We start from the raw sequence: 26,157 nt of genomic DNA on the forward strand, positions 1-26,157 counted from the left end.
CACTGCAGAAGGTGGACTGTGTGAAGAAATCGTAGAAAATAGTTCATGGAAAATGCAGGTTTTTAGAGGGTTGGCACTGAGTATGAAATTTTTTGTTTATGAAGGTTTTTGAAGATAAATGCTACACAAAGACCAAGCGCTTTTGAACTTTACTTTATTCTGCTGCTCTAGCTTTCAATTCAGTAAACATTTATTGAAAGCCTGTTTCCCAGACACTCTGCTGATCCCGGGGATGCAAAGATGGTTTTGAAGGGCATGGAATTTCAGCTCTAAGAGATGACATGAAACAGAAATACTGGGAAAACAGTGAAATTTACAGTGGGGTTTTGGTACCCCAATTCTTCCACCTGCCTTTTTTGGGGGGGTTTCCTTCTAAGAAAGCTGTGTACATGAGGACAAGAGCATATGGGAAAACATACCAGCCTTATCATCACCAGTCAAGTAACCAGCACCAACGAATGCAAGGCTTTGCTGATAGTCTGTGCTGGCCCCAGGACCTAGGCCTCATGGTCCCAGTGAGCTTCCTTCACCCTGTCCCCTTACTTGTGTGACTGCAGGGCTGTGAAACATTCCGTCAGCCTCGTGGACGAATGGCTGGAAAACCACGTGTGCGGATGGGCCTGCTCTAGTAGGCAGGCACCGCCCGTCATATCTCCACCACGTAACAGGAAGCAGAAGTGTGGTCCGAGGCTTGAACTTGACCATTCACTCTTTCTGCCTTAAGGGAGTTTGTTCTGGCTGCCACCTCTGTCATAGTACTTATCACAGTGAATTGCAAATGTCTGTCTTGTGCCCCTATTAGGTTATGTGAACTCGTTGGTGGCAGACATCTTATTTTACTCACCTTTGTAGCCCCAGTATCCAGCATGGCACCCGGCACAAAGGTCCTATAATCATGGCCAAATGCACGGAGAATAAGGTGCTCATTTGAATCGGATGATTTTTAGAGACATTTGTTAGAGCCACTGATTGGCTAGCAGGTGTTTGCTCAGACTCATCTGCTAATCTTTGTGGGAAGGCAGCATAAATGTAAAATGTTTCAAACTGCTGAGAAATCACGAAGATAGTATCATTTTTTAATTCCATATTTCCATTCTTTTGAGATTGTTAGGGCAAAGAATCAGTGTTTGAGTAAAGAGAATGGATGACTGGTGCTCAGCGGGCTTTTCAGTTCATCGTAGCCTCACAGTTGCGGTGTTTAAAGTACCATCACAATGCAAGACTGTGATGCCTTCTGGAAGTTTCTGTTCATAACAAGATCACGGGGAGCTTTGTGTTCATTCCTCACGGCGTTATCTCTGTCCTTCCCTGCAGCAGGACACACTCGTGATTCCTCATGTTTTTTTCCTCTTGTGCTAATGTATTAGTATTACTAATATAGAGTGCCTGATGGAATTAATAACTTTTTAAACTTTTTATCCTCACAAGTGTTTCATTTTTCATCATTTCTTATGTTAGAACCATGTTTAAAAACACTAATGATTAAAAAGCATGATTAAAACTTTTTCAAATTAAAGTGAAGATACAAAAGTGAGCACTTGATGGCGCCAAACCACCTTAAACACACGCCTGCTGTAAAGCCAGCAGAGAACTGATCTAAAAATCTCACAGAGCAGCCTCCCAACTTTTAAAAAATGATAATGTACTTTGAAACATTCTCAAACTTTTATAAAAATTGAAAATACAATTTTTTTCCTGAACCATTGGGAGTAAGTCATAGACCATATGCCCTATAACTTTAGTATTTCCTAAAAATGAGACTATTCTTTAGAGTTCTTAATACAAAATTTACGAAATTAACACATAGATTATTACCATTTAATCTCCATTCACGGTTTTCTAATTGTCCCAATAATGACCTTTATGTCAAAAGGATTTGGTTTAAACATCACATGTTGTATTTAATATCCTCATCTCTTTAGTCTCCTTCCGTCCTGAACAGTTTCATAATTCTTTTTTGACTTCTCATGACTGTTCTACCTTTGAGGATGTTAGGCCAGATATTTTGTGAATGTTCCCTCGTTTGGGGTTTGTCTGGTTTTTCCTCGTGCTAGCTTCAGGTTACACAGCTTTCCCAGGAATAACACAGACACTGTCGTGCCCTCACATCGCACCCTCACACTGCGCCCCTTCGGAGCCCAGCTGCCGTTGGCATTCACGTCAGCCACTCGATTGAGGTGCCATTTGCAAGCCTCAGGTCTGTGAAGTGTCTCTTTTTCGCCTTGGCGATTAATAGCATTTGTCATGAAGCTACTTTAAAACTATGTAAAAGAGTAAAATATTTACATAAAAATATGTAAATACTGTCAATATCATCAAACCTTCAACCTAATTGTTTATATCAGTATGAACTCATGGTTTTCTGTTCTTTCAATTGTTTTCATTATTTTGGTCCTATAATTGTTCCATTTGGCCAATTGTATAATACGGCCATTGGGAACCCCTTCACGATGGCTTCTGTGCCTTTTTGACATGTCTCCATCATTTTTTGAGCACTTTCTTACTTTTTGGCACAGATATTCAAGGTTTATCTCATCCTTTCCCTGTCTTAACCCTGGAATCAGCCATTTCTCTGAGTACTGGCGTGCTTTGGAAGCCAAGATCCGGATGCCAGTTGTGCTCATTGCTGCTTGGGTTTGCTGTACACAGGCCCTCCTAGGAGCAGAGTGCGTGCGTGTGTTTATTTCTGTATCTATCTCTCTGTCTCCATGAATCCATACTGATATCTCCAGTCTAATTAATTGATATCTATTAAACAGCATGCAGTTCATTTCCACCTTCGTGACTCCCTTCGCAAACAGTGAGAAACCTGATTCCTATTATCCTTAGCATAGTTACTTACTTGTTGAATCTCCCCTCATCTCTGTTGCCCCCTCTGCTGTGTGGATGCTGTCCTTACCCTGCTCTGGCTCTGACTCCTCGCAGTGGACAGCCCCTCCGTGTGGACACCCCCGTCTCTTGCTCAGGCTCTGATCCTTATACCAGGCCAGCACTGTGCACCTGCTTGCTCTACCTCACGTGATGGCTCTAGTTTTGAATAGTTGGAGGGGGCAGGGTGGGTGGCGGGGCAGGGGGAGAATGGGAAGTGCTCTCCTAACTTACTTTGTTCTGTTTTTATTTATTTCTCAATCTACCAAGAAATTTAGAACTAAGGTAATATACATTTTTCTTAACTTGATTTTGGTAATTATCAAAAAACAACTAATGAGCTTCAGTAAAAAAAAATAAGCAGGGAATATGGAAATGTCCAGACACCTGGCCTAAGAATACGCTTTACTTCAGATATGCTGGTAGCTCTGGAAATTAGCCTTCTTTTCCCCGACTTAGCCGGCCTGCTGGATCTGTGAAGTGGAGGAGGAAGGTGATAGAGGCATGGGTCTCATCCTGGTTCTGTTCCTTTCCCTTTAAACTTGTCTCCTAGAATCTTCTCCTATAGACTTATCTTACAGGATACATGTGTGACTAACAGACAACTCTGAAGCTTCATTTTTATGATAGAAAAATAGATGGGGCTAGTTTTCAAACTTAATTCAGAGGTCACAGAAACGTTTTGAGGCGTGTAGAAATGGCTGTAATGGCTGACTCTTCGTCATCCCTGCAGCAGCACCTTGAAGACAGCACGGTGGAAGCTGTGGCCTTTCGGAAGAGTGCGAAGGAGGTCCTGCAGCTCGCAGCCAAAACGTTAAAGAAACTGGGAGTACGGTTCTGGCTGAGCAGCGGGACTTGCCTAGGTAACATCTGGTTGCTTGCCTTTGTCTTTGTGTCCTTCTGTCGTCTTTGTGTCCTTCTGTCGTCTTTGGCTTCTGGGATGGCAGCTTGAGAGGACAAAATGTCAGTGATCATTTAAGTGTCATGTGTATAGATAGAATAAACGCAGTGCAGGGAGCAGGAATTGATTGATTTCCTTAAAGAAATTAATTTCAGAAACATAAAAGTGAGTTAGGAAGGCCATACTTGTGTTTACCAAAATTTATAATTCACATGTATAAAAGTACATTAGAACATGTGGACTACCTTGGATTCTGATTAGCATTTTATTATTTCTATCCCAAATTATTGTTGCATTTTTAGCAAACTATTCAGTTCCTTTACTTACACACGATACAAGCAACTTGCTTGTGGCAAAAATTTGTACTGAGAGGAAGATTGAAGGGAGGGCCATAAGGTCTTCGCCACCCTTCTCCGGATCCTCCGTGGTACCACTGATTGGGCATGCCGTGTGCCTTAGCGTATTCTCTCCGTTCAGAGATGGGGAAATGCAGCTTCTAGAGTCTGTAGGCAAGTTGCTGTTCGAGTCTGAGAAAGGTTTCTGGATCTCTTTCCACCGTGCATTGGATCAGATTCTTTGGAATTTTGAGTATTTTAGAATCTTAAATGTTGTTATTTTCATTCCCTCTTATTTATAACTGCAGTTGGTTATAGCTGGGTTCTTGATTATAACTGTATTTATGTAAAAATTAATTCTGCTTTTATAGGAGTACCATATAATTTATTTCTAAGTCAAGAGACTTTGAGAGTGAAAAGAAGACCCATTAATAATTATGTTGGACAACAGCTATAAACTGGGATATTTGGTTTCCTCTTAGGCTCTGGAAAACTCACATGGTTTTCTCGACGAGGAGCATACAGCTAGTGTAAGCCAAAAAAAAAAGAGAGAGAGTACTGTATTTTGCTGTGTATAGTGCATACTTTTTCCCCAAATTTTTGAGGGAAAAATAAGAATGTGCATTGTACATGTTAGCACCTGAAATTCTTTGTATCTGCTGTTATGTTTTGTAATTATTTGTTACATAAAATTTCTTATACCATAATATGTTTTAAAATAAATGCTAAAATTCCTTTCTAATACAAGAAACAAGTATCTAAACACGAATGAATGAATGAATGAGTGAGTGAATGAATGAAAATTAAAGTTTTATTTTTCTGTAAGTTTGGGCCAAAAACGTGGGTGCATATTATTCACAGAAGCGCATTCATTGTACATGGCAAAATATGGTGCCTCTCACACCCATGTGATTATACTTTAAGGTTTAACTTTTTGAAGCAAAATGTTTCATTTGTCTTATGACTATTTATGTCATCAGAAATATTAATAATTTGTCATGGTTTGTTTTGAGCTTTTAGCCCCATGGTTTGTTTGTTTGTTTTTTTCCACTTAAGGGCATTTATATGATGAGGGGGTTGAGTTAGATGACATTTAAGAGCCTTCCATTCTGTTTTCTATCCTCACCCAGGGACATTTGTTTATTGTTTTTAGAGATGAAGAGAAAGAGAGAAACATTGATTGATTGGTTGCCTTTTCGTACACTCCCTGACTGGGGATCGAACCCACAACATGGGTGTGTGCCCCGACTGGGAATAGAACCTGAAACCTTTTGGCCTAGGGGATGATGCTCCAACCAACTGAGCCACACTGGCCAGGGCAACAGCCTTCCATTTTTAATAGTTTATGATTCTTTTACAGATGAGGAGTGTAGATTTTTCTCAAACTATAGGTAAGACACCCTCATCCTTGGCTTCTAAAGATTCATATTAAAATAAAATGAAATTTTAGAATTCCAAACAGTATTGCTCAATAGCATTACTGTTAATTGTACCATCGAAGATACAATTAAAGATTAATTGTAATATTTAAGATAATTGTAGACATTTATTTAGTTTTTAAATAATTTGGATGGAAGTCTTCAAAGGATGATAGGGGAGACCAAGGAGCCCTTATTAATGTTAAGGTATAAATTTTTTTTTAGATTAGTACTGTAGCACCTGGTTGAGAAGTAGATGCACAGTAAATAACTAGAAATATGTTCTGACAGAATGCTGAAAATTGAGGTTGGTACTGCTCCTCCTTTTTGTATAACCCATCAGACATGAGCTATTCAGAGCAGTTAACTTCTACAAATTATTACTCAGGCAAGGGATTGTTTAAGCAAAATAACCAAATTATGTATTTTTAGCAAATCTTAAAAGCAGGCTTCATCCTTAAAGGTTTCTAATGAAACATTCTCAAAAGTAATTTAATTTTTTTTAGTTTCATTTTATTTTCGACTAGGCTGTTTCAGTTGTCCCAGTTTTTCCCCCTGTGCCCCCCTCCACCCAGCACCCCCACTCCTTTAGGCAGTCCCCCTCCTTTGTTCATGTCCATAGGTCATTCGTATAGTAAGTTCTTTGGCTGCTCCATTTCCTGTACTTGGTCCTAACATCCCTCTGCCAATTCTGTAACTAACAATTCATACTTCTCAGTCCCTTCACCTTTTCCCCATTCTTCCACATCCGCCTTTCTTCCCCACTGGCCACCATCCCAGTGATCTCTATATCTATGATTCTGTTTCTGTTCTTCTTGTTTTCTTAGTTTGTTTTTTTAGATTTAGTTGTTGATAGTTATGTATTTATTACCATATTAATGTTCATAGTTTTGATCTTCTTTTTCTTAAATAAGTCCCTTTAACATTTCATATAATAATGGTTTGGTGATGATGAACTCCTTTAGCTTTATGTTATCTTGGAAGCATTTTATCTGCCCTTTGATTCTACCTGATAGCTTTGCATGATAGAGTAATCTAACATTGTAGGTCCTTGCTTTTCATCATTTTGAATACTTCTTGTCACAGTCTCTTCCAGCCTGCAAAGTTTCTTTTGAGAAGTCAGCTGACAGTCTTATGCAAACTGCTTTGTAGGTAACTCTGCTTTTCTCATGCTGCTTTTAAGATTCTCTCTTTATCTTTAACCTTTGGCATTTTAATTATGATGTGTCTTGGTGTGTGCCTCTCTGCATCCATCTCGTTTGGGACTCTGTGCTTCCTGGACTTGTATGTGTATTTCTTTCATCAAATTAGGAAAGTCTACTTTTATTATTTTTTCAAATAGGTTTTCAATTTCTTGCTCTTTCTCTCTCCTCCTTCTGGCACCTATCTGATGCAATAGTTGGAGCACTTGATGTTGTCCCAGAGGCTCCTTACACTATGCTCAGTTTTTTGGATTATTTTTTCTTCTTGCTGTACTGATTGGGTATCTTTTTCCACTTTATGTTCCAAATCATTGATTTGACTCTCAGCTTCATCCACTCCACTGTTGATTCCCTGTAAATTGTTCTTTATTTCAATTAGTGTGTCCTCCATTCCTAATCAAATCATTCTTATGCTTTTGAAGTATCCACCAAATTCCTTGAGCATCCCTATAACCAGTGTTTTGAACTCTGCATCTGATAGATTGCTTATCTCCATTTTGTTTAAAACTCCGGTTCTTCTTCTGGAGTTTTGTTCTGTTTCATTTGGGCCATGTTTCTTTCTCTCCTCGTTCTGGCAGCCTCCCTGTGTTTGTTTCTATGTATTAGGTAGAGCTGCTTTGACTCCATGTCTTGGTAGTGTGGCCTAATATAGTAGGTGTCCTGTAGGGTCAGTGGCACAGCCACCCCATCCCCCAAGGTGGGTACTTAAGGTGTGCCCCCCTTGTTGGCTGAGTATGCCCTCCTCTTGCTGAGGAGGCCGAGTCTTGATTGCTGTCAGCAGGTCAATGGGAGGGATTTACCCAGCTAAGACAGCCGGTAGGACTGGCTGTGACCCCTGGTCCACAAGCACCGCCCTGCCTGCCTTGTGGAGATGATTGGGTGGTGGTGTCCGATGTGGTCTGTAACTGTCTGCTGCATGTGCGGGTGCTAGAGTTTCCCAGGTGGTGCAGGCCAAGGTCAGCCTCTACCTGCATTCTTTCAGGGGGCCCCTTGGCATAAGCTATAAAGCAACCTACAGATGGCTGCTGCTAGTGCCAGGTCTGGGTCCACTGGGTAAGGGGTAACAGGGTCTAGGTTCAGCTGTTCCTTGTTTGAGTGGATTTAGGAAGATCTGAAGCCTACGCCTGGCCCAGCCCTTCATGTGGAAAAGTCACTGTTACCAGTTTGGGTCGGCCCATAAGTTGGGTGGAGCAGGCCTTTAGGAACCATCATGGCGGGGCTTAGCATGTGAGCCAGGTTGATGGAGACTCAGATATGGTGCCACGAATTGTGGCTTTGTGTGCGGAAGGGCTCAGAAAAGGTACAGGGGCTGCTGTCTGCAGTCTTGTCTGGGAGCTGTCCCCCAGCTCTCGCCCTGATACCAGAGGAATGACACTTCAGTTCCTCCCCATATGCCACCAGTGCCCTTAAAGGTGCTGCCCGGTGCTGGAGGCCAGAGGGAGTGAGTCTGAGTACGTCCCTGGCAGGGCCCTCCCAGAGGAGACACCTGAGAATCCCACCGTTTCTTCTGCCAACCCAACTCCCGCTGGTTTTGACAGCCAGAAGTTATGGGGATTATCTTCCAGGTCCTGGAACCCAGGGCTGTGTGGTCTGGTGTGGAGCTGGGACCCCTCGCTCCTGAGATATCCCTTGGTTTTATATCCCCCACAAGTGTTTGGGACCAGCCCATTCCATGTATCCATGTATCCACATCTCCTCCCCTTCACCCCTCCTATCCATTTGGAGGAGTGTGGTTTCTTTAATTCCTTAGTTGTCAGACTTCCATGCAGCTCGATTTTTTTGACCGTTCGGAGTGATATTTGTTCTATAGTGTAGCTGCAATTATGCTGTGGTTGTGCAAGGAAGTGAGCCATGTTTACCTATTTACCTGTGCCTCCATCTTAACCAAAAGTCTAGTTTTCTTCAATGGATGGCCCACCTAACATTATTAAAGCTAATAATGTTTTCTTTATTCAGAAATTAAAACACATTATGAAAAGTTTTGAGGATGCTTATGCTCAGTCTAGTAAAAGGAAGGAAGGGCGGGAGGGAGGGAAGGAGGAAGGAAAGAAGGAGGGAAGGAAGGATTGGTTTCTAAACAGATGGGTAGTATAACTACAGACTTAGTTTGGGATTTAAATTTTTTTAAGATTTATTTATTTATTATTTTTAGAGGGGAAGGGAAGGAGAGGGGAAGAGAAACATCAATGTATGGTTGCCTCTCGTGCGTTCCCTGCTGGGAACTGGTCTGCAACCCAGGCATGTGCCATGACTGGGAATCGAACCGTGATCCTTTGGTTCTCAGGCCTGTGCTCAATCCACTGAGCTACACCAGCCAGGGCTTAATTTTTAAAATATAATTTTAGTAAAGCACTCTAACTCTAATCCTATGAAATAAAATCCTTAGGATTTTACAAAGATCATTCATTATAATAATGAATGATCCAAACTTGAGTTTTTTAGATCAATAAATGATCTAATTTTGATCTAATGATCTAATTAGATCAATGAATGATCTAATTTTTTTCCAAACTTGAGTTTTTAAGTTTTCTTATTTTGTTTCTTATTTTTTAGGATGGTATCGACAGTGCGGTATTATTTCTTATAGTAAAGATGTTGACATAGGAATTTTTATACAAGACTACAAATCTGATATTATTCCAGCATTTCAGGATGCAGGACTCCCACTGAAACACAAATTTGGGAAGGTCAGTAATAATAATCTATTTTACTTCGTAAGTAACGTGTCTCAAAAGTAAAGTTTGTATTGAAGAACCCAGAAATGAGTAGAATGTTGCATGCATCGTTTCATCACTTGGTGTCCACCTGGGTGAATTAGGCAGAAGCCTGCAAGCACTTGTGACCTCCGCACTATTTTTAAAAAACTACAGACTCTGGCTCTCTATAAACAATGATAGAAAGAAAGACCTTGGGCTCTTGCAGAGGAATTTATTCCCATTACGTTAGGCAACAACATAATAGAAAATTAACATAATACATAATGTGCATTAATATAATAAGAATCCCACCTACCCTACCTGAAGTTATAGTTTCTCATAATTCATTTAGCTTTATGTCCACTTGAGCAGTGTAGCATTATCAACACAAAACATTTCATTGATTGCTAAAGGTTAGAAATACAGGCTCATTTCAAAGAGTACTTGAATTTCTTGTTTATCTCATCTGTCCTAGGTCTAGCAGTTTTTTTTGAGGTCAGCTAGGAATAAGTCATCATGGCTTAGATGAAATCTCCTTTTACACAATTTGATTCTGATGCCCTAAGTCTCTGATCCCTTGCAATCACCTTACTATTAATTTTCTTGTTCTCAGAGTGCTTTTGACCTGGAAATCAAGTAGAAGTATGTTCAGTCACTGGAAAATTATTTTCCTCATTATAAGTGTTCCAGTTCATTTTTTAAAAATTAATAAAATATTTTCCTGAGTTCAAAGTCAAAGCACTAGAATTCTAGTCATTCAGCAGACATCACCAGCACTGTGCTTTGCACCCAGGACATAAAGGTGAATAAGGTATAGTCCTTACCTTTGAGGAGTTCTGTATCTAATTGGAAGGAAAAAACTGCATAAATAAGTACGTGATTGATTCTGTAACAGACAGATGTACCAAGTGCAATGGGAACATAAGTATTTGCAGGATAAGCTTCTTTAGGAAAGTACTCTCAGAATTCCTTGTTCCTTTAACTTTATTTTTTCATGTACATATTGTAATGATCCATGGTCTGTATATGGGTTTCTATAATACAACATTTACTTAAGTACTTCTATATTAATTATAATGAAAAACTTCTTTCCTGACATTGTACCTGATTGTTAAAGGGAGCAATTTGCCTTTGGTTCTTTTCTTTCTTTAGTCAGGAGGGGGCTCGGGAACAGGATGTCCTGCAGAGTGATAATTTAATCACTGTTAAGTCATATTCCTGCGCTGTCATCAACTCTAAGAAGCGACATTATGCATTTAAGAAAGAAACCAAATGGTAGCATGCTACTGATGCATCCCAATTTCATAGGTCCTCCTACTTGAAAACATGTATCTTAAAATCAATACTCTATATAAAATATTACCTTTCTTTAAAAAATGTATATTTCTGTTCTGGCTGGTGTGGCTCAGTGCATTGCATGCTGGCCTGCAAACTGAAGGGTTGCTGATTCGATTCCCAGTCAGGGCATGCGCCTGGGTTGCTGGCTAGGTAGGTCCCCAGTACAGGGTGCATGAGAGGCAACCACACAGTGATGTTTCTCTCCCTCTCTTTCTCTTTTCCTTCCCTACTCTAAAAATAAATAAGTAAATAAAATCTTGTTAAACATTTTTTAAAAATTAAAAATATGTATTTCCATTGTTGCAGTCTGTGAAGATATTCTTTTTCCCTCTAGGTAGAAGACAGCTTGGAACTATCTTTCCAGGGAAAAGATGATGTGAAACTTGACATTTTTTTCTTCTATGAAGAGACTGACCATGTGTGGAATGGAGGCACTCAGGCCAAGACAGGAAAAAAATTTAAGTAAGAATCAGATAAGTACTTATAAGAGGGGTAATAGAGCCTGGCTGGTGTAGCTCAGTGGATTGAGTGCGGGCTGCGAACCAAAGGGTCGCTGGTTCGATTCCCAGTCAGTGCACATCCTTAGTGGGGGCCACATGAGAGGCAACCACACATTGATGTTTCTCTCCCTCTCTTTCTCCCTCCCTTCCCCTCTCTCTAAAATAAATAAATAAAGTCTTTTTTAAAAGGAGGGGGGCCATAGAAATAACTTTGGACGTTAGAGAAAAAGAAAAAGACTCTGGGAAGGCTCCATTATCAGCTAATACTTTCTCAGCTTACCCTTAGAGCCCAGTTATGTTTGCAAGGTGAGAACTACCTATCAGTAGAGTCTGCAAGGAGGAAGTGTCCCTGGTTTGTCATTCCAAAGGGTCTTTAAGATGAGAAACCCTTGAGTCATCAGAAAGATTAAACCAAAACAAGGAACTCAGAGACCAACCCCAGAGCCTGAGCCAAAACACTGATTAGCTGTTAGAGCTGTAGGAGCTTGGTAATTGGGTAGGAATGGGTTAAAGGTCAGTAAGGAGACAGTCACTGTGAAGTGAAGTTTAAGTGATGAAATTGGGACTGAGTGGGGCTGAGGCCATGAGTGCTGGGCAATCTCTGATATGTGCCTTTCACACAGACTGAGGGCTAACCCTTAAAGGATACCGTTGGGTTTAACAGCTACCGTAGTTAGTCAAATGTAAGATGATATCCACCGTAAGATGCATTACTTTTCCACATTATTTTATGTGCTACTAAGAAGGGAAAAGCTGCCAATTATAATTGTAAGACACATGATTCACAGATGGAAAAGTTGGTGGTGGTGTCTCAGAACTGAAGGAATGCAGTACGTGAGATTGGCGTTTTAAACAGTTTTTTAATGCTGCCGTCGTAAATCTCCTTGATGAGAAAAGACAGACAATAGCGTTAGAGTAACTGTGCTGGCCTTTATGATGCAGGGAGCCCATTCTCAGTTCCGGGAGAGAATGAATGGGCATGAGAACCCGAAGAGCAGGGGCTTGGGAGTCGGGCTGACCTTGGAAACCACAGCTGCACCTGACTCATGCGTGACCTTAAGCTTCACTAGATGTTAATCTCCTCGGCTGTTAAACTTGGGTAGTACTACTCTGTCAGGCACCTTGTGAACATTTTACACGTGCTAACACATCTAATCCTCAGAACAACCTTAAGAGGTAGTAGACATTCTGTTAGGCACTGAGAATTTATGTAGCTTGTTCAAGATCACGTAGCAAATAAGTAAAGGTGTCAGATAGCAGCCTGTCTCTAGAATTCACCGTTTTAACCTCTACTTCCCACCACCTCTCTGCTATACTTGACAATCCGAGGCCCCTAGCCTAGTGCTTAGTACTTATTAAGTAGATAGTGGTTATCATTCTTGTTATTGTATATTGTTACTGTGATTACTAATGGGATTAATATCATTACTGTCACCATTAGGGTAGATATGTGCCCAGAGGCATAAATGTACCTCACCAAGTAGCTGAGATTGGTGCTCTGATCATTGAGTACATTGAGCCATTGGGCACAGCAGGGAGTGTTCTGTAACACAGACAAGGAGACCTCACTGAGCCTGGCTTCTCCTGTGTCCGTTCACATACCCTACTGGAACCACTGAATCTTTATTTGAAGACAAGGAGTCTTCATGTAGAGTTAAACTTGTTCTGGAGGTTTACGAGTAATCCAAACCTTTTCCCCAAAGTTATAAAGTATCCCTAAGTTGACATTGACCCTGGAGCTTATTCCTGAAATGTTTTCTTAAATATAAAAAAGTATTTTGCTATCTGACAACACACTTTCATGCTGGGTAAGTACTGATTATAAGTTAATAAATATGTAACCGACACTCTCACTGTGACTAGGTATATGGGGGGTGGTAAAGTCCCACGGTTTGTTTATTCAGATATGCTAAAGATGCCAATTTTCATGTATAATTTACAGGCATTTTAAAAAAGCTATAAGACCCCTGGCCAGTGTGGCTCAGTTTGTTGGAACTTAGTCCCATAAACCAAAGGATGCAGGTTCGGTCCCCAGTTGGGGCATGTACGGGAGGCAACCAAGCAGTTTATCTCTCACATCGATGTTTCTCTTTCTCTCTCTCTTTCTCCCTTCCTTTCCTTTCCTTTCCTTTCCTTTCCCTTTCCTTCCTTCCTTCCTTCCTTCCTTCCTTCCTCCCTTCCTCCCTTCCTCCCTTCCTCCCTTCCTCCCTTCCTCCCTTCCTCCCTTCCTTCCTTCCTTCCTTCCTTCCTTCCTTCCTTCCTTCCTCTCTTTCTCTTTCTCCCTCCCTGCCCCCCCCCCCCTCNAAAGAGAGGAAGGAAGGAAGGCAGGGAGGCAACCAAGCAGTTTATCTCTCACCTCGATGGTTCTCTTTCTCTCTCTCTTACTCCCTTCCTTCCTTTCCTTTCCTTTCCTTCCTTCCTTCCTTCCTTCCTCCCTTCCTTCCTTCCTCCCTTCCTTCCTTCCTTCCTTCCTCCCTTCCTTCCTTCCTTCCTCTCTTTCTCTTTCTCCCTCCCTGGCCCCCCCCCCCCAATCAATAAATCAGCCCTGGCCTAGTGGCCCAGTTGGTTGGAATGTCATCCCGTATGTCAAAAGGCTGTGGGTTTGATTCCCAGTCAGGGCACATACCTAGGTTGTGGGTTTGATCCCTGCTTGAGGCACATATGGGAGACAGCCAATCAATGTATCTCTCTCTCCCTTCCTCTCTCTCTAAAATTAATAAACACTTTTAAATTGTTTAAGTCTTTCATTGTTTAAAAAAAAAAGCGGTAAGAAAGGATGGCATAGAAACTAAAGGCATGGGGCCAGTCTGCTTGTTTTTGAATCCCAGCACTATGTTTTACTAGCTGTGTTACCTTGGGTAAGTTACTTAACTTCTCTGTGTTAAGGTTCCTCAAGTGTGAAATTGGAATAATAATAGGAATTGCCACTAAGCAGATTTAAAGATTGAGTTAACATACAAAAGAATTTTGAATAGAATTAAGCATGTCCTGAGTTCTAAGTAATTGCTACCTGCTTTTACTAGTGCTAGTAAAAGTAGTGGTAAAGAAAACTATTCCTCTTTCTAGTCTTCTGAGAAATTTAGAGATTAGGAACCTATATAAGTATCTCAATATTAAACTGAAATCTGTTCATAGAGAACTCATGAGAATGTCACCTTTTTCTAAGAAAGATGATTTTTTGGAGCCAGTATCATAATCCTGTTATGCTTAAATTTTCTTTTAAGACTTGAATTTCTTCTCACTGACATCTGAAATCCACAAACTTCAAAAGCGCTCTTCGTTTCTAACCACTACATTTCTGAATAAAAAGAGCTTTCATTCTGCTTTAACTGCTCTTTATGGTAGCAGTGTTTGGGAAGTGGGAGGTGTTCTGATTATTTAACGAGAGAAATGAGCAGTGATAGAACTGTCTGGGCAGATGGTGTGAGTCCCAGATTTTCTATCATGTTACCGTGACCTTAAAAGGCAGAGAAAAGAACAGGATGGCTGTGTAGAGTCGTTTCTTTGGAAGATTCTCCCAGCCATATGCCATTTTCATTCTTTTCGGCACTATTTGCTCTAAAGAACTGTGGTATTTTCTAGAGGGGAGCAAAAAAACCTTTAGAGCTCGTCTAAGGGTCTTTTTATCATTATAATATTTTACTTTTTATTCCTGCATGGTAAATTCTGAGACAAGCTTAACAATATCATAGAAGGCTTATCATATTTTAAAAAGTTGGAGAGGACCTTGGCTGGTGTAGCTCAGTGGATTGAGCATGGGCTGGAAACCAAAGGGTCGCAGGTTCAATTCCCAGTCAGAGTACATGCCTGAGTTGCAGGCCAGGTCCCCAGTTGGGGGTGTGGGAGAGGCAACCACACACTGATGTTTCTCTCCCTCTCTTTCTCCCTCCCTTCCCCTCTCTAAAAATAAATAAATAAAATCTTCAAAAAAAATGTCCTCCTTTCCAAACTTTACTCTTGCCCTGGCTCTTGTGGCTCATTTGGTTGGCGCATCGTCCTGTAACTCAGGGGTTGTGGGTTTGATCCAGGTCTGGGCACACACAGGGGGGCACCCAATCCATGCTTCTCTCTTGCATTGATGATTCTCTCTTTCCCTTTTCTCTCCCTTCTTCTCTCTCTAAAAAGCAGTGAAAGAGTGTCCCCAGATAAAGGTGAAAAAAAAGAAATTTTACTCTTTGCCTTCAGACTGTTTTTGGTCCTAAGATTTAAAAATAATTATGATATTAATAACATCAATACAGATATTGATACCATGGAATCAGCTAGATATTAGGTACTGTGATAGGTACTTTATAATCTCAAGTAATCTTCACATTACCCCTATGGTTTATGTGTTTTCACTCCCAGTTAAATATGAGGAAACTGAAGCTTGGAGAAGTTAAGTAATTCACTCAGGGTAATCTTTCCATAATGGCATGGCCAAGGTTTAACTCCAGACCTGGCGGACTCTTAGGCAAAACTACTTTCTTCTAAGAGTTAATAGATTAACTCTAAATGCATGTACTGCATTTAGAGCAGTATATAGTTAATAAGCACTGTATAGAGTTAGCTGCTGCTATCCTTGCTATTTATTGTTACTATTATAATCACTATTACTACTACTGTGCTGCTCCCACGCAGTGATAACCTGGGTTAGTTATTCTCTGGGCAAACATTTTCTTTCCAATATTTAGTACATCCGTAGCTTTTAGTCCATCACTCCTTTACCTGAATTCATTCTCTTACGTAAAATCTGAATTCTACTCTTCAATATTGTCTAGATTTTTTAATGTTTATTTTTGTTCTCCAGAGTCCCAATCACCAGGAATAAAAGCAATAATTATGCCTCTTGACATACGAAGTTTTTATTCCACAACTTCACAGTTCCTACAAATACTTCCCACATTTCTTTGAGTTATTTCTTTTGTTCCCACCTGAATCAGCTGATGTAAGCAGAGGCCCAACGTTTGAGGAGCAATACTAATGGTAATAATAAAAATGAATTCTTACTGAGCATTTGGTATATGCTAAGCACTATGCTGAGCTTTTTGTGCATCATCTCACGTCACCCTCGAAACAAGTTTATACGGGAGATTTTATTGTTGTCACCTTTATTCTGTGGACAAGGAAATTACAGCAGAGCTATAATAGTGAAGTACATAATACGTTTACTTCACTATTTTTCTATTTAGACTGTTCCCATATTTTAAGACTCAGACCGAGGAGCGTCACTGCAGAGCTCACGTTCTCATCAGTGTGCAGTGGTAGTGTCGCCGTGATCTGCATCACACTGTTAGTGAGAGGGTCCTCAAAGACATCCATTTCACTCCACGTCATTTCAGTGTGATGCCGATGAGATGCCGTGGCCACAGAACTCTTCTTTATGCCAGTTAGCCTACGGTAAAGCTGTCTTCAGATTTCATGTCGTTTGGCTTGAAGTTGCAGAGCCTATCAGTGACAGTAAGTGAGGACTTACCGTGCTCCCTCCCCGACAACGGCACGTCTGTTTATTGGCATTGTCAGGGCAGTACAGCCACCTCAGTGACCTCTAATTGGAGAGCTACTGCCCCTTGGATTTGTGGTGGGCTCCTTATAGCTTCGCATATTTGCAGCTTTTGCTTATGATATATGTCTTAAGAAAATTTGGATCTTTTCCTCTGTGCAATGATTAGACTCCCAAGTGTGGCTCCAATGTAATTTAATATTTAATTTCTGTAAAACTTACTAACTGTGATGTGCTAGATTCTGATGTGAATGTGACTTAGTTTCTTCTCCAAAGGATCTCATAACCTAGGCATGAGACAAATAGCAAAGTGTGGTATCAGCAGTGCAGGAAGTGAAGTGCAGTCAGGTGCCGCATAATGACGCTTTGGTCCACTACAGACCACTTACATGACAGTGGGCCCACAGGGCTCACTGTCATGAGAAGTTCCCATTGTGTAGCGACTCATAGCCACCTTAACACTGTAGTGCACCCCATTGCCCACATGCTTGTGGTGATGCAGCGTGAACGAGCCTGCTGTGCTGCCAGTCATGTAAAAGTACAGCACATACAATCACACACGGCACACAGTATTAGGTAACGATATAAATGACTGTTACTAGTCTGTGTATTTACTCTGCTATACTTTTATTGTTACTTTAGAATCTTTCTACTTATAAAAAGTAATTTTGCCTAGCACGGTGCGATGCTGGCAGCAGCCTCATTTATCTCAGGTTTACTGCGTCTCTTGGTTGCATCCTTTCCTTTTGTGCTTGGTTTCCTGCTGTGTTGTGTACAGTAACATGCTGCATGGGCTTGTAGCCTGTGAGCAATAGGCTGTACCATGTGGCCTTGGTGCAGAGTGGGTTAAGCTGTCTAGGTTTGTCTATGATGTTCACACAGCGACAAAATCACCTAATGACACGTTTCTCAGAATGCATCCCCTTCTTTAAGCAGCTCATGACTGTATGTGCCAAGTGTGGTTGAAATACCCAGTCAGCTTCCTCTAGAAGCGAGGCAAGCAAGTGTGGCTTAAAAATAGAGAAGTTTGTTAGGTAGACAGAGGGAATATAGAGAAAGGCCTAATAATACATTTACTTCACTATTTTTCTATTTAGACTGTTCCCATATTTTATTATTAAAAATTCTATGTGTATCTTTGTACAATAAGTAAAAGCCTTATTCAGGATTGTTTTCTTGAATAGATTCCCAGAAGCGAAATTATTGTTTGGTTGTGTCATCTGAGAAATAGAGGAGGAGTATGCAGGCAATATTCTAATACTAATAAAAGTAGAGCATTTTATTTCTCAGTCTTTTTTTTTTCTTTGACTCCTTAAGACTCCTGGCAGACCTCCATAGTCTTCCTTGTCAGCATGCTTTATTCTGCCTACTTGTTCTCCTATATTTTCAGTAAACTTCTAGTTCTGTGATAATTTCACACTTACAGGAAAGTTACAAAGACACTGCAGAGAGCTTCTGTGCGCCAGCTACCCGGTCCCCCTGGTTAACACACTATCACCGTGGCATGTTCGGCAAAACCAGATATGGACACTGGTGCCCCACAGGCCACTCAACTCCAGACTCGACCTGTCTTTCAGCAGTTCTCCCACTGATGTCCTCTGTCTGTTCTAACATCTGATCCCAAACACCACATTGCATTTAGACACCCGGCCTTTTGAAACTTGGTTTCAGTCCAAGAGTTTGAGCACGTCAGTAAGTAGTACTGGATTATTACTCATCATCAAAAGTTCCAGTTCTTTCCATGCAAGAGCACTGAGTCGCCTCCGTTTCCAAGCTGCTCCTCAGTACCTCTAACCGGAGATAACCTCCCCTTCCTCCGAACTTCCAAATCTTTTTTCCTCTTTGCCACTCTCATGCTTTTGGGGGGTACTTTTGCTGATTAGCTTGTCCTGCCAGTTATAGTGAGACTCCGACCTGCTCGATCGGTCAGGCCGAGGTGAGCGCTGAGCCCCGCTCGGAACCAAAGTCGGGCCTCCCGAGTGCGGGCTGCCTGCTTGGCTCCGCGGTGGGGGGACTCCAGGCCGATAACTGGATCCCACCCAGCACCTCTGGGGAGTCGGAGCCGGCAGGTGAAGTCACCCCGGTTGGTTTCATGCATCTGCTTCACAAGAGGTTAGAGACTAGACTTGGTTGTTGAACCCCCTCTCAGGTTCTCTCAGCTTCATAGATACTATGCTCCCATTGTTTTAGCTTTTAAAAAACATGTTTGTCTTTGTAGTACTTAGAGCTGTGAAGTTAAAAAGGCAAATTTGAACAAATGTGTGTATTTAAAACATTGGCTTTTCTAAAAATGATCTAACATTTTCTACTCTGTCTATGCCTCATATTTTACCACATAAAGATTATATCTGTGAGGAAGAAAAAAAGATTATATCTTAGGTCTCCTTAATTATACCTTCGAACCTTAGTGAGTAGACTGTGCAAAATTGAGTCATCTGGGGGGAAATTTTGAATGTCATGTGGTAATTGTGTACTTTACACAGTATGTAGAGGTGGCGGTTATTTACATAGCAAACTTTGTTTTTTAAAGAAATTACCTCAGCATGAATAAGCAGATCTTTTATTTATGGGAAGTAAATTATATTAAGACCGTCGTATATTTTGTCTTTCAGTGTAATTCTGTAAGGTATTCTATAAGGTAGTATTTTGTGATATAAAAACATTTTCGAGATGAGCCTCGTACACACATGTAGCAGTCCAGAGTGGCCAACACAGTGGAAACGATCCAATGTCCACCTTCCGGTGACCAGGTAAACACACTGTGGTGTGTCCAAACAATGGGACACTGCCCGGCAAGAGAGGAGCGAACTCCTGAGAGGTGCAATAATAGGGGTGACTCTCCAGAACATTTTGCTAATGGGGAAGAAGTCAGATAAGAAGAGTACATACCAGTAACTGTATTTATTTGAAATTGTGGAACAGGCGAAACAAACCAAGAGTGTGAAAAGACCCTGCCAGGGCCAGGGTGGGTTGACTGTGTGACTGCCAAAGAGCCCGGGGAGCTTTCGGAGGCAAGGGGGCCGAAATGTGCTGCTGTGTGATTATTGTAGTGGTCACGTGGGTATGTGCGTTCGTCAGAAGGGAAAATGGGCGCATTTCATTACATGGGAATTACACCTCAAAAAGGTGACTTAAAGGGTAAAAGAAAACAAAAATATTTCATGACTCAGAAAACCAATGCTAAGAGAAAAGAGCCTAGTATCCCAAGTTGAAACACGTATCTGGGACCAGAGCTGTGAATTGATCAAGCTAGACCTAACTGCTGTGAAAAACTGATAATCTCATTGGACAGATTGGGCAATCTTAGATCAAAATGAGAGAAGACTGATGTATTTAGGACGAAATCTTAAGTCATGATTTAATCTCCTCTTATTATTATTATTATTCCCAAAGAGAAATCCTATAAAATTTGTGTGAGACAAAGCGAGCATACCTGGAATCTAGCTGGTTGTGGGTGAGCTATCAATCTAGTTTTTTGGAATTTATGCAGTAGAAATAAAAATGTCCTAAGACTTTGTCCTGTGGCCTTAAAAGTTTTGTGCATGCCTTAAATAGACAGTTTTTGATATAGTCAGTCTGAGTGTGTGTTGGAGTGTCACGCCGTAACTGTCCATACAAGCTTGAAGTGTTGTCTACTCATTGATGGCAAAATTTTTCTTCTTTCTCGCGTGGTACAGATCACCACTTGCTCTGTCCTACAGAGACCGCATAGCAGAGTTTAAAAGTAAGTTACATTGAAAACTTTTGATACATTTCCTAATTAAAAAGAAAGAGAGGGTTATTTTAGTAGACTTGGAATGAACGGGATGTAGAATTCCTTTAAGCTGATAAATGGAACGTACCAGAAACTCAGAATGAGCAATCGTGTTTAGCGATAAAACTTCAGCCACTTTTCCATTAAAGTTAGAAAAGAGCAAAAGAATGCATGCTCTTCTTTCTTCTATTAAGCCAGAGGGTTTAAGGCACTGGTGTAACACAAGGAAAAGAAATTAGAAGTTAAAAGAAGAGACAACGTTGGTGAGGCGGATCAGCTGTGCGTGTTGTTTTACGTTCTTGTTTAACAAAATGGCTCTGCACACTTGTTTAAAAGGTCAGATCCAGTTGTAACTGGTGTCTGTAACTCACTTAGCCTGCTAACTAATAATAATAAAGAAGTGTTTTTCATTTAGCAATATATTTATAGGTTTTACATAGCTGATGAAATTACTTTACCAGCCACCAGTAAGTAGCTTTCCCAGATTGGAGGGATGTCACTGAGGGGAAAGACAGTCTATTCCAGCTAACTCTTAATTCCAACTACTGTCCTATGCAAAAGTAACAAAGTGAAAACTGTATGAAATAGAAAGTGAATGGAAGGATTTTGACGTGCATGCGTGTGATAAGACCTCTTGACTATTTTTCTGATGTAGGGTTGGTTGCTTTGTCTGAATTTAAGTCTGTGCACATTTTGGATCCTGTCAGAGCTTTGAAAGCCAAGGTTACATTTTAGACCCATGGTGTATTATTAGCCATTGTTTACTGGTAACCTGGACAGAGTACATGGCCTGTGGTGTTCTGTGTCACTAATCTGCCCCCTACCCTCTCCACAATCCCATTTTACCATCCCTTTTTATATTTTATGGTTTGTTTATTTTTTCTCTTTTCCTAGGAAGTTGGAATTTTATTTTGGCTGAATGGATTAAAAATTACTTGGTGAAAAGAAAAGGTTTAGGGATGTTTCTGTCGAGGAACAAAATTAACATTTGAGTTACACTGCCTTTGAGTTATTTTAACATTGTTTATGTATTTTAAATGTTCTGCTTTTGTTCATAAACCTTTTATGGTTTGAAACATTGCTTTTGTAAAATCCGTGGTATTCTTATTTACCCTCTCCTGGGTCTATGAGTTTCCTTTCAGCTTTTTGCTAAAACTGTGGAGGCTAATATTTAAGAGAGAAGTTTCCAGACCTGTGTTACTACATAGACCATGATTTTTGCCTCATTTCAACCTCAGTGTGTCATCCTGATAGGTTGGGGCAGGTGGATATCTGCTGACCCACATGTGATTGGGGCAGGTGGAGACTGGTGATGGATGGCTGTGTCTGGTGACAAAGCCGGCAGTTCTGTGAGTATGAGCGTGTGGAGTAAAAGGACCTGCAGATGGTAGAGCGATACTGTATCTTATTTCCTCCTCGGCTGCGAGATTTGCTGTGGCTGTCTTTTCGGAGGAGCCAGCTGGGATTGTCTGTTAGCCACCAGCACCCATTGGTTTGGGGAGAAGGGACTTGTTGCTTTCTTTAGAATTTGTTCGGCTTCTCATTTTCATGTATATTTCATTTATATTCATCTGGTGATAAAACATGATATTCAAAAGCAGAATACGTGAGAACTGACCTTTCCTTGGAGAACACCCCAGTTAGATCTCATTTCCACAATACGATTACATTTTGACATCTGGCTTTTTTGCCTTGTTCCTTTTTATTTCTTTAATCCTCTGATATTTGAAATTTCTGTGATCTGCTATTGCCACTACGAATCTCATGACTGAAAGTTCTTCCCATGTTGTGAAGAGAGGAACCATCTTTTCAGAAAATAGCAACACAGTATAGGCTGTAATAAAAATGTAAATATAACAAAGCTGATAGTTTTCACTTGCCTTTGAAATATATAAAATTCTATCCAAAGTATGTTCAAGGAACATGTTTTGGTTTAATATCTGAGACTACTAATTAAGATAGTTCTGCTATAGGTAGAGGAAAGTTCATTTTAACTAATATTCCTCGGGCTGCTTTGGAGGTGTCTGTTAGCACTTGAAATGGAAGGAAGGGTGTTGGAAAGTCAGAGGCTGCAGGTGGGTCCCTGTGAGGCACGGCACCCCCACCCAAGGCTGCCTCCTGGAGTCTTGCCAGCAGCATAGCCTCGGGAAGCCCAGTCTGTGAAAGAAAAGAAGATTCACCTTACACGTGTGTTGTTTATTTTAGTATTTAGTAGTAGCTTAAATCTGATGGGGTTTAATGATATGTAAACTATTAAGCAGGGAAAAAAGGCTTGGGACTAAGAACAGAGATTTTAAAAGGTCAGGTGGTAAAATAAAAAGGCAGAGCAGGAGGAATACTGGTTATAGCTGTCCTTCAAGAGTTATTGAAACAGTGCCTGCAAGCATTTGGATATGTATTTCTGCATTTGAGGAGGGGATGGAGTGGGAAGCTTTACTCAAAAAGCCAAGTCACTGAGTCCCACTCACCATGCCCATGAGTTGTGGTATGAAATTCTCACTACAGTATGAGCTAGGAACGAAGTCTGAGAAATACTCTGGCAGACCCTAGGGATTTCCTCAGCTCTCTAAGATGAGAAGTTATCAAAAGCTATCTGGGACACAGAAATTAACATGACCCATCACAAAGGTACCGGCATTTGTGGTGCTTTCATTGGAGAGTGTGTCATATGCCAGGGTTGATTCAGACACTTTGGCTGACCAGAAGGGTATTGTTTCCTTTCTCAGTGCTACACATGCTTCTTGCTGCGTAGTAAGAATTGCAAGTATTCGCCCTGGCTGGCGTGGCTCAGGGGATTGAGCACTGGCCTTCGAACCGAAAGGTTGCAGGTTCAATTCCTCCAGGGACATGCCTGGGTTTTGAGCCAGGTCCCCAGTTAGGGGCATGCGAGAGGCAACAGTTGCTGTTCCTCTCAAACATCAATGTTTCTCTCCCTCTCTTTCTCCCTCCCTTCCCCTCGATCTGAAGATAAATTTTAAAAATCTTTTAAAAAAGAATTGCAAGTATTAAAAACGTAGTCAAATGGAATATTTATATATGAATTGGTCGACTGGGCTTGGTTAAGGAATGGCCACAGCCATATCCAAGCACCGTCCCAGGGTTTTCTGAACTCTGTCATTTTCTTCCATCATTTGGCAGCCTTTCACTTTGACTAAGAACAAAAGTGGCCACCAGCTGTGCTCAGCTTCTACCCTACCAGCCTAGAAACCTCAGTAAAAAGAGCACTTCTTTCTCCTAGCGTTCCAACAGAAATCCCAAAGCTGATTCTCATTCCTGAAAGTTCTTCCCATGTTGTGAAGTGAAGAAACGTTTTTCAGAAAACACCAACACAGAATAGGGGGCTGTAATTTACTGGTGAGGCCCGGGTTTTTTTGGCCCACCTGGGGGACCTAGGGCCAGGCTCAGCACTTCCTGGTGCAGGGACTGGGAGTGGGGAGGGCAGTTGGGATGCTGTTAACATTAGAAGAGGAACGGGATGCTGGATGGCCCCAAACAGTAAAGTGTCCACACTATCTCTCCCCAAAGCTGCTCAGTGGGAGAGGACTGTCCTTCAGCCAAGAGGTCACTGCCAGCTGGGCTCCTTGGTGAACCCATCCAGGGTGGAAGCCTAACCCTCTCCACATTGCTCTGTTTTGCCAGGTACCTGTTTCCCAAGTTTGCATTGTGCTGGACCGAGTTTGTAGACATGAAGGTCCGTGTGCCCTGTGAAACCGTCGAATACATTGAAGCCAACTATGGTAAGACCTGGAAGATTCCCGTGAAGACATGGGACTGGAAGCGCTCTCCCTCCAACGTGCAGCCCAATGGAATCTGGCCTATCTCCGAGTGGGACGAGGTCATCCAGTTATACTGAGACAGCAGAGGCCGGAACGGTGGAACCCCCGCCTGAAAAACAGGTGGCTAAGTGTTTAACAGGTATATATCTATTTGTCAAATGTAAGCAGGAGCCAAAGAAAAACGACAAGTCTGAAGACACAGAAAGAGTTCTAACTCCTAAGCCAACTGATTTAATCCTCTCATTTAACATTTATTAAGGAGTCTTCACGTGCCAGGCACAGTGCTAGGTTACCACGGAGAGCAGGCGAACGAGGCAGAGGCCTGCCTCCTTTTCTCCCTCCCTTTGGTAAGCACCCCCGTTTTCCTTTGAGGGAAACATGCTTACTCTTAAAGAGCTCATAGAATATGGCGTGTCCTCTAAGTGCTTTTAAAACGTTAGATGATGCTTGGACTGGAAGATGGGCTCACCACAAGAGGTTAGGGAAGGATACACTAGTTAAAAAGAATAAGCCATTCCTGGTCTCTGTGTTGAAGCTTGTACGTTAGAGCTACTTTTCAGGTTGTGGCGTCTGAGTTAATATTGAAGTGATCAGACTTCAGGTGGCATCAGGAGAAGATGCTGGCAGGTTCGTGCCGTGAGCATCCTGCTGGGGAATTGACTTACATCCTGTAAGAGTGAGAGCTTATGTCTGGCCTTGTTAAAGATACCCACATTTTCATACACTGTCTATTTTCATATGTGAAGTGCAAGGAGAGCTTATGTTTGTGTAATGCTTAAGTTTCTAGCCATTGTGAGGATATTTCCACTGACTTCTGATAGCACTTGCTGACCAATCATTCAGGTGAGACCATGCTGCCAGACATGATTTTGAAAGGGTTGTCGCTGCACAAAACTTGCTCTCCTTATTTCGTTCCCAGCCATCTGTTAGGTAGCAATATGAGCTATTCACGGACATTCAGTATTTTCTGATCTGGAGTCTGTGTACTCTCCAGTTAAATGGTATGTAAGCCTCCCTGTTCCCTCTCACTTCTACAGCTACATCAGGTCTCCAAAATGAAGATAAATGGAAAACCTTGCAACTATTCTTCATCCCAGCTCATAGTGTTTGTGGTGTGTGTATCAGTTTTAGTGGTTTTATCTGTCAGTGGGACAGGAACTCAGACTTCCCTAGTTTACCTCCCACTCTGAAACCCTCATTTCCTTTTCCTCCACAGAATACAGCCCTGAGTAGGCTGGGATGGCCCTGTCTTCCCCATCTCTTCAGGAGTCACTTTAATTATATATTCCAAGTATGGAGGAAAGGCCTGTGTAGGCACCATAAACACCCTACCTTCTTTTTCCCTTCAGGTCCAGGAAAGGAAGCTTAGGCTCCTTGGGACGACTTTCTGAACCAGACTGGCATTTTTCTCTACCCTCTTCCTTCATAGAAGTTAAGAAATAAGCCCTGGCTTGTGTAGCTCAGTGGATTGAGCACGGGCCTGTGAACCAAAGGATCATGGTTTGATTCCCAGTCAGGGCACATGCCTGGGTTGCAGGCCAGTTCCCAGCAGGGGAGGTAGTTCCCGGCAGGAGTCACATGAGAGGCAACTGTACATTGATATTTCTCTCCCTCTCTCCTTTCCTCCCCCTCTAAAGATAAATAAAGAATATCCAAAAAAAAAGATTTTCCTGGCAAAAAAAAAATGAATAAATAAATAAATAGAGAATAATGGGAGTGTCAGAAACGGAAACCAGAAGGTCTGAAGGGATGGGCTTACAGAGTTTTCTTAAAACACAATTGGGAAAGGTAACCCACAAGTACCCCACTCCAAATTTTAAAAACAATGAAAACTTTTTTTAAAGATTTTATTTGAAAGAGGGAGGAAGGAAGGGAGTAAGAGAGGGA

At 41.4% G+C, this 26,157-nt stretch overlaps 1 protein-coding gene across 5 annotated transcripts in view; it reads left to right on the top strand.

Moving 5' to 3' along the window:
• FKTN (fukutin) overlaps window positions 1–25,776 on the top strand; it is a 42,993-nt gene extending 17,217 nt beyond the window's left edge. For 4 of the 5 annotated variants that reach the window (XM_037036094.1, XM_037036093.1, XM_037036097.1 and 1 more), the window contains 4 exons: window positions 3,602–3,731; window positions 9,278–9,411; window positions 11,093–11,220; window positions 24,134–25,776. In XM_037036094.1, coding sequence (XP_036891989.1) covers window positions 3,602–3,731; window positions 9,278–9,411; window positions 11,093–11,220; window positions 24,134–24,347 — 606 coding nt within the window. In that variant the 3' untranslated portion in view covers window positions 24,348–25,776. The remainder of the gene's footprint in view (window positions 1–3,601; window positions 3,732–9,277; window positions 9,412–11,092; window positions 11,221–24,133) is intronic. The other variant, XM_037036096.1, reaches the window with a different exon arrangement.
• The last annotated feature ends 381 nt before the right edge of the window (window positions 25,777–26,157 follow it).

The sequence above is a fragment of the Sturnira hondurensis genome, unplaced genomic scaffold, assembly GCF_014824575.4.
Source record: "Sturnira hondurensis isolate 20B ecotype Veracruz unplaced genomic scaffold, ASM1482457v3 Scaffold0022566, whole genome shotgun sequence".
Classification (NCBI taxonomy): domain Eukaryota; kingdom Metazoa; phylum Chordata; class Mammalia; order Chiroptera; family Phyllostomidae; genus Sturnira; species Sturnira hondurensis.